This window comes from Gallus gallus, chromosome 9 (assembly GCF_016699485.2).
Source record: "Gallus gallus isolate bGalGal1 chromosome 9, bGalGal1.mat.broiler.GRCg7b, whole genome shotgun sequence".
Classification (NCBI taxonomy): domain Eukaryota; kingdom Metazoa; phylum Chordata; class Aves; order Galliformes; family Phasianidae; genus Gallus; species Gallus gallus.
Window position 1 is genome coordinate 9,123,206 of NC_052540.1, and position 8,596 is coordinate 9,131,801.

The following is an 8,596-nucleotide window of genomic DNA, read 5'->3' on the forward strand; positions in this document are numbered from 1 at the left end:
GCTGCGTGATCCACACTGTGTCCAGGAGCTGCTGTCCTTGCCAGACTGCTCTTTGGGAGCATTGAGCCACGCACAGCGCTGCTGGAGCACCTCAGCCTCCCTGTGTGTTGGTGGCTTCCGGGCTTTGTATGGCTGCAGCTGTGCCTCTTCCACTTGGACAGGTGGTGGCCACAGCCCCTTCCTCAAGTGTACAGGAATCCTAACAGTGTCAGTGCATGGCAGAAAGTGCAGCGACAGCAGAACCGTGCTTCAGAGGTGACCTTTAGTAGAACAGCAGGGACCGCTGTGCAGGACAGCTTTGGGGCTCTAGAAGTCCACAGACTGCTGAGAGATGAAAGATACACAACAGCTGCAGACAAGAATGACATGGGGCCTCGTCCAGCTGTACCCTCGGCTCGCCCTGCCCAGCAGAAGCACTGCGTACCGGCCAGAAGAATCACCCAGCTCCTTTGCAGCTGTGCTGTTCTGTTTGGGAGCAGAACCCGGATGGCCCACATCGGGACATAAAGTGACCGAGGAGCCCCGCTTGCTGTTCTCTGGTGCTGTGAGTGGGATATTTGCCGGGAAGACTGGAAAGATGGTAAATACATATGAAAATTCTCACGACAGCTGCACAGTATCTGATTTTGCTGATGACTGACTGCAATTTACACAGTATTTATCTGGGAGAATTACCAGTTGGGTGCCCAGCACAGAGGTAAATAAAGCAGCCAGTGGTATTTCCAGCCGCCAGGGCAGGTCGCTCAGTGCGAGAAGCCCTGGGTGCTTCAGTGCGTGCCTGCGGGGCCCCACGGACTGCATGCTGCTCTCACCCACTGCAGGTGCCAGCAGCAGCTCTGTAGGCTGTCCGGCACCACACGTGCCTGGGGCTGCCCGCAGGCCGCACTGTGTGCTGCTCCTGTCCTGGAGTGAGAGCCGGGACGGAGCGCGTCGTGTGGTGGAGCTGCGCGCCGTCAGCGTGAAGCGGAAGGCTGTGTGTGAGCTCTCATTGACCGGGGCTGTGCCTGCTGCGTTTGGCAGAGCTGTATTGGAACGCGAGAAAAAATAAAAGTTTATTTTACGGGAACAAAAAGGCTCTTTGTCTTCCACACGAAACCCCAACAACAGCTCAGGGTTCGCCCTTTAAAACATGTCCGTTTATAAGCTCAGAGGCCCGCCGCGCGCTGCTCACGACGCCCATGCGGCCCCTGCGTTCCCGGCCCCGGGCGGACGGACGGAGCCGTTACTCAGCGCGCTTCCGGTGCGCGCCGTACTGCGCCGCCTCGGAGCGTTTCCGCCCGGGCCGCGTTGCCCGGGGGACGCGTAAGCGGACGGACCTTCCCGCCCCGCCACCGCCGCTATGGCCGCCGGGCTGCTGCTGCTGCTGCGGGCCTCGCGGCGGCTGCTGGCCGCGGCCGGGACGGGGCGGGTCGCGCCGGGCTCCGCGCCGCGCCGCGAGAAGAAGCGGTGGCTCCGCGCCTACCTGGAGCAGCAGCGGTTGCAGGCGGCCCCGCGGCGGCGGTGAGAGCCCGCGGGGAGGGCGGCGGGCGGGGGACGCTCGCGGTGCGGAGCCGCCTCGTTCTGACCCCCCTTTCCTTCCTCGCCCGCAGCTCGGAGCAGCCCGGCTGGGATTACCACGCGGAGATCCAGGCGTTCGGCCACCGCCTGCAGGAAAACTTCTCCTTAGATCTCCTCAAAACCGCCTTCGTGAATTCCTGTTACATTAAAAGCGAGGAGGCGAAGCGCCGGGACCTCGGCGTGGACAAAGACGCCGTCGCCCTCAACCTCCGAGACAACGCGGAGCTTTCCGCCCGAGGGATGTCGTTTTCGCGTTCCTACCTGACGCGGAGCTTCGAGGCCGCCTACCCCCGCCTGCCCGCCTCGGGGGTGGCTGCGCTCGTCGCCTTCCTGACCGGGCGGCAGCTCGTGTCCCACGTGGCGCAGAACCTGGCGCTGCCCGACCTGGCGCTCTGCGCGCAGTTCCCCGCGCCGCCGGCCGTGCTGCACGCCACGTTCTTCGCGGTGGTGGGAGCGCTGCTGGGCAGCAGCGGGCCTGAGAGAGCCGGGCTGTTCGTCAGGGTGCGCCGGCCTTTGTGGTATTCCTTTGTGCCGATAGCGATAAGCGATGATGTCGGGGGGCGGGTGGAGTGGTATGAAGAAAGGCAAAAAAGTATGTCTTGTTCTGTACCCCGTGACCAGAGATCCAGAGAAGTTATTCGGTTCTTTCCCCAAAGCAAAAAGGCTCGGATTGCTCAGATGTGTACGGCTGTGTGCTTCTATAGCAGTGACACCTTCATATGTTTTAGTTTTATATCAAACATGCTGAGTTTGCGGGTTCTGCACTCAGGAGTGCAAAGATCCAAAGATCTTTCCATGCGGGAACGTTCAATCAAAGTGCAGCGTAACAAATTAGTTTGGGCAGCTGCCGGCCTTTCTTTTGTCCTTTTCGCTAATTGCTGGTGTTGGGATGGAGAAGTTATTTGCTAAAATCTCATTTCTGATACAAGGCGGGGGTCTGTGTAAGAGCAAGCAGCAGTTACCAGACAAGACAGTGGTCAGAATAGGTGTAAATTGCATGGGACTGCCCGGTACCTCCAGCTTCTGGCAGGACCCATGTGGCCTGCTGCTTGGCTTTCCCTACGAGCAGCGCTGAGTTGCTCACCTCGCACTCAGAGCTGCCCAGCAGCACTATGAACCCATCAGGCGGGTGCTGCTCCTTCAGGTGGAGTGGTTGGCTTGGCGTGCACACTGAGCAGCTCAGCCAGCAGAGCTCAGCAACACCTCCTGGTCCTGCTTAGCCATGCGGTAGCGCAGAGGCGGTTTGGTCATTCGTTGCAGATATCTGCTGTCAGGTGTGTTAATGACCCGTATTGCATTTTTATTCACAGATGCAAGGAGCTAGAGCTGCTGTTCCCCTTCCCATTGATTTTAACTTCTAAATATATTTCTATTTAGGATTTTTTAATTCCCCAACTGATTGGAAAAGACCTGTTTGAGATCTGGGAAGTTGTAAATCCTATGGGTTTGCTGGTGGAAGAGTTGGCCAAGAGAAATATCTCTGCTCCAGAACCAAGAATTACCAGGCAGCTGGGGGTCAGCACAGTTCTGCCACTGTACTTCGTTGGGCTGTACTGGTTAGTATGGTATTAATTTAAACGGATTTAAATTGAGGGAGAGGGGAGGGCAGAGGGTGGTCCTTTTGTTTCTTTACTTGTGCTCTTTGGTCAAGTTACTACATAACAGAAACCAAGCAGTGGCTTCTGTGTAAAATCAACCATTTAAGTATTGTCAGGAATAGAGCACAAAGACTGTCTTGGACTAAAGAGCTTTGAAGTCTGAATCAGACATGCACCAGCGCCAGGATGTTCTGGTTGCTGTAGCATAGGGACTTTGCCAGTCACAGAACTGATGAGATTTGGAAGGACCACAGCTGTATGCGGAGCTTAGAGAACAATAAGGAGACACCAAGGGAGGTGGACTGGAAAGGCACTACCTTTATATTCTAGGGCTTTTTAGTTAGAGGGCAAATCATTGGCATTAGAGACCAAGCAAGAGGAGTGTCTTTGTGTCCAGACAAGATGTAGGAAGTGCCAGTTGTCCCAGTACGCTTGTGTCTCAAACATGGTGCCTGTCTTGGTCCTGTGCCCTGTGGTAATAGCACTCCTCTGGAGCAGGGAAGGACCTTCTTCTGCCTAACCCATGTTGTTCCATGCTTTGCTCCGTGAGCTATAGCTGAACACAAGAGAAGATTGCCTGAACTCGTTCTGGACTACTGCACTGTGGTTTGTGTGTGTTTTCTAAGATGTATTACCTTATATATAAAAAGGAACTTCAGGCTTTTTCTTTCTGGAATCTCCTCTGTGAACCTCTCCTATTCAGTGCCCGTATCTGTTGATTAAACAGCTGAATACATAATTTATCACACGGGGGAAAACACGGGGGAAACGCAGCACTGATCCATGATGTACAGTGGTGCTCAGGATTCTGATGAAAATGTTTTGTTTGCTCTGTTCCCAGTGATAAGAAGATAATAGCTGAAGGGCCTGGGGAAACGCTACTTGCTGCAGAGGAAGAAGCTGCCCGCGTGGCGCTGCGGAAGCTGTATGGGTATACTGAGAACAGGAGGCCGTGGGATTACTCGAAACCCAAAGAAGGATGGACAGCTGAAAAGGCTATCAGCAGCAACTAGATAATAAAAGCTATTTCCAGTTTCTCTCCAGAATGAATGGCTCCCGTGCTGAACATAGATGCCTTTAGGAGAGCAAAGTTTTTCTGATCTTAAGTTCTTGGAATTTTCCAATTAAATACGGTTATAAAATAAGTGAAGTCTTTTTCTTTTGTATAATGTTTAATATTCAGGCATTTTCCTAAACAGTGGAAGTTCATTTTTCGTCCTGAATTTATGTGTTTTGGCTGAGACGTTTTTCTGTAAATCACAGGAGATGGCTCTTAATGATGTTTAATAGTGTGTGTCCACATCTATAGAAAAAAGTTTGCTGAATGCTTCCTTGGGGCTGGTTTTGAGGGCATTGCTAATAAGATGAGCAGAATTTAATATGCAGCGTTGGTCTGTGAGTTGCATCTGGATCCATTTGTCCTTGATGTGGTGAAAACGTAGAATGTGATGTCAGTGGTATTGACGCTGGTGATCCGATGTAAGAAGGAAGTAATTGGCACTTAGGAGATCTTCCTGTTTGGATGCAGCTATTTTCTTTGCTGTACATCGGTTTCTATTCTTGGAATACTCTCTGGAAGGCAGTATTTTTGATTTTAAAATCTGTAAAAAGGGAAATAAGAGTTATGAGGGCTTGTGCTGAAAGAAATGAGAACGCTGCTGGTTGATGTGTTTTTCCATTATCTCCAGGAACTTCATTTTTCTCCACTCTTTCAGACGTTTATCTGAAGCAGTCCCATGGCCGGGGTATTGGACTCAGTGACATCTGTGTCTGTTTTATTTGCACCCTCTGTAGCTGTCTTAACGGCTTTCAATTACTTGAGTTACACTTAGGTACCCCTGTAATGTTCCTGTTAAGTAGGAACTCAGTGTGTGTATCAGAGGATGGCACACAGGGAGGCAGCCACACGATCCTCGTGTATCTTCTCTTGGAATTGTTTCCTTAAACTTCAGTGAGATTATATTGCAAATTGGGTCTGAGCCCTCAAAGGAGAAAGGGAAGACACTGAATGCAGGACAGTGATTAAGGGAAGAAGCGTTCCTACATTATCCCACTGTAAGCACTGGTTTTATTTTGCATTTCTGCGAAGGATGTGTCGCAGTGAATGGCTCCAGCCTGAGGCTGTGGCTGCTGAGCAGGTCTGTGGCAGTGCAGGTGGTGTTTCCCACTGCCCCGGGAGTGAGAGTGAGATCTGGCTCTGTTCTACTTGACTGAAACAGATTAATGAGTATATTCTAAAGAGAAAACTAAAAACAAACTAAAAGCACCCAACTGACTGCTATTCACGTGTGACTTTCATGTTTGTTATGACATACATCTTCAGCGCATATAAAACACTGCTGTGGCTTGGTGGCAACAAAACTGGCTGGATTCTGGCATGGTAAATTAAATGGGTGAAAGCTTGAATATAACAGAGAGCAGAAAGATCCATCAAACATAAAATATGCATAAAATTACTTGTGTTAAGTTAAAAACTCCATCTAGATAATCTGTTGTCTGTTACATAAGCATAGCCAATAAGGTCACTTTATTCCAGGGGAATAATAGCTGAATCTGAAATAACTTCTGCTATTTTTAGTTTTCAGATTAGGTATTTCTTTTACCTTTACCTATTTTGAAAGGACAATTGTGTGATTTATTTATTTATTTATTGTATGTCCAAAGTCAGATCTATTTTTATATTATTTTATTATTTTGTATTATAATTACATGCTATTTTATATTTCTAATAGTTACTATTCGAAATGCCTGTATTTCAAGAGAGAGGAAAAGAAGCAGTGTGTTGGTAGTTCACCTTCAAAGAAAATTCCAGGTCTGTTTACTGTGGTCTCACAGTTTGGAATATGAGAATAAATCCTAGGAGAAGTGGATTGCTGATTAGTATGCTGGAAGGAAGCTGCTTAATGTAAGAGAAATCAATGTGTTGTGTAGTATGCATATGGCGTGTTCTGAGCTCAGGGGGAAAAATACTTTGGGGACGTGGAAAAAGGATTGGTTTTTATAAAGGTGTGAGTGGAAAGTAAGGAGTTTTGTAGGTAAAGGTGCCCTATTTTCAAGGTTCTCATGGTCTGAAATACATTTGTTGTGGTATCTTTGCTTTATTTTCTGGCACCTCAGCGTGCATTGCTATCTCAGTGATGTTAAACGATTGGTTAGATTTACAGAATGAAGTATCTTCAAAAATAAGCAGGGAAAACTGTGTCAGCCAACCTCCCTTATGTCTTCCCATGTGCTACATTTAATCTGATGCAGATATTTGTTACTCTAATTGTATTTATCCCCCCTTGTCCAAACCATATCTCATAACCATAACTGTTAACTGAAAGTAAACCAGAACACAAGTCATTCTGCACTAATTTAAAATAGCCATATGTGTACTAACAGCTACATCCTGACAAAAGTACTGTTCCGCCTGCTAACCCCTTGCTGCTTCTTCTGTTTTCATTAATTTCCTTCTTATCTTTGTAGTAATGAGTATGAGAATGCAAATATGCTTAGACAGATGTAAGTAGACTTAACAAAACAAAATACCCAAAAAGCTATTCATTAATCATAGAATCATAGAATCACTCAGGTTGGAAAAGACCTTAAAGATCATCGAGTCCAACCATGACCTAACCATACTACCCTAACTAACAACCCTTCGCTAAATCATGTCCATGAGTACCACTAAATGCATGGTCAGTCTTACTACTGAAATTGATCTAGGCTTAGTTTTACCAGAAATATTAAATAAACACAATGTGTAGGTAATATTATTAGTCTACTCCTCTCCTCTTTTCCCTGGAGGAGTTCAAGAAACGTTTAGATGTTGTACCGGTTCCCACTGCTTTGGTGGGAAATATTGGAGATAGCTGGATGGTTGGGTTGGATGATCCTAGAGGTCTTTTCCAACCTTGGTGATTCGAATTCCATCACCTAGATCCACTGTCTTTTTCTGGAATGTGTTTTAAAATTGCCTTTCTGTTAAGAAAGCTAAGGGAAGTCTTACTGTATTGGTTCCAGCTAAGCAAATAGGAGGAAAACATCTTAAGGTGCCTTTGTGCACTGTTATTTCTTCTGTCCCCAGTACGTGTGTGTGCTGCTGTTCCAAGCTGTTCGGTGCTGTAACTGAATGCTCCATGTATCTCCTTGCTTTCAGCTGCAGCTTCCTCTGCTTGCAATTGCCTGAAGTTTTCCTATAATTTTCTGGAAATAAAAAAGGTCCAGAAATAATTGCTTGCATTTTAATTGTTGCTGTAACTTAAAGGCAGGACATTAAAATGCGATCACTTTACAGGTATCTCCCTCTTAATTTGGAGTTTGAAATTGTCTCTGAAAAGTTACAGCCTTATTGAAATTTGTAATACCAAACTTACGACAGATCACACAATTAGATAAGCTGCTCTGGCATTTTGATACTATAAAAAGCCATAAAGAAATCAAAACATCAAAAGATGTGTTCTCATTCTTCTTTGGGAGGGAGGATGATGCAGTGCAGAGATATTAGAGAAGCCCTACTTTTTCCTGTCCTTAACTTTAATAAGTTTTGTGGTAAACAGTAAATGGGCTCAGAACTATTTGGTTGCTCATCTAAAGTACACTCGGCTTTGAAGTTTAACACTAAGAGATGCCTTTATTGTAGAGAAACAGGCATCCAAGGACACATTGTTTTTTATCTTCTCAAAATGATTCCACTGATATAATGGCACCAGTTCAGGGTGTTTGCCATTTCAGCTTGCCTAAGAAATCATTGATAAGTTAGGAAAACGAGACGATCACCAGTTGGTCAGTCAGCAGCCAGCTGCTGTGGTGGACAGGTGCAGACTGGGAACCCCGCTATCCTGTGTGACAGAATCAGCACTGAGGGCGGTCAGTGACTCTTAAATCACGGGGAGGCTGCAGTGCAGCTCAACGTACTGCACATAAAAACTGGGGTGATCTTGGGCCAAAGTGAAACATTACAATCCCTTTTTACTTCAATGTAAGAAATGCAAGGTTTCTACCAGTCTGTGGAAACACTTTTGACTGTGTTTTTATTTATTTATTTATCACTGAACTAATATTTTCATGTGCAGGTGTGCTATCTGAACTGTACAGGTATGGTACGACTGTGAGGGACCCCTTGGGTCATCAAGATAATCCATCGCCTTCATAGCTAAGTTTAATGATCCTTTCTCTAAACAGATGGTGCTCCAGACTGAGAGTAGTTTAGCCTTTTGCTCCCACTGTTTCTTCTGGAAATAACTGCACAACCTGACTGTTCTGAGGAAATTAAAAATGGAGCCTTTCCTCAGCAAGTGCTCGTTGCCACTTGCGCTCACTTGTTCTGACTTCATATCCTTTATATAGGCAATCAAAAGTAATCACATCAATCTCTTTCTGTAGCCTATGGTTTATGTGGAGGGGAAAAAAACCCCACTGGCAACTTTTCCACCTCGTAGAGAGGGAGGAAATACTTC

At 47.0% G+C, this 8,596-nt stretch overlaps 1 protein-coding gene across 1 annotated transcript; it reads left to right on the forward strand.

Moving 5' to 3' along the window:
• Positions 1-1,299: 1,299 nt before the first annotated feature.
• On the forward strand, positions 1,300-4,299 carry MRPL44 (mitochondrial ribosomal protein L44). Its single transcript, NM_001277414.1, is given in 4 exon segments — positions 1,300-1,500; positions 1,590-2,058; positions 2,935-3,113; positions 3,997-4,299. Coding segments are annotated over 4 exon segments (981 nt in total). The 5' UTR covers positions 1,300-1,339; the 3' UTR covers positions 4,169-4,299.
• Positions 4,300-8,596: the final 4,297 nt, after the last annotated feature.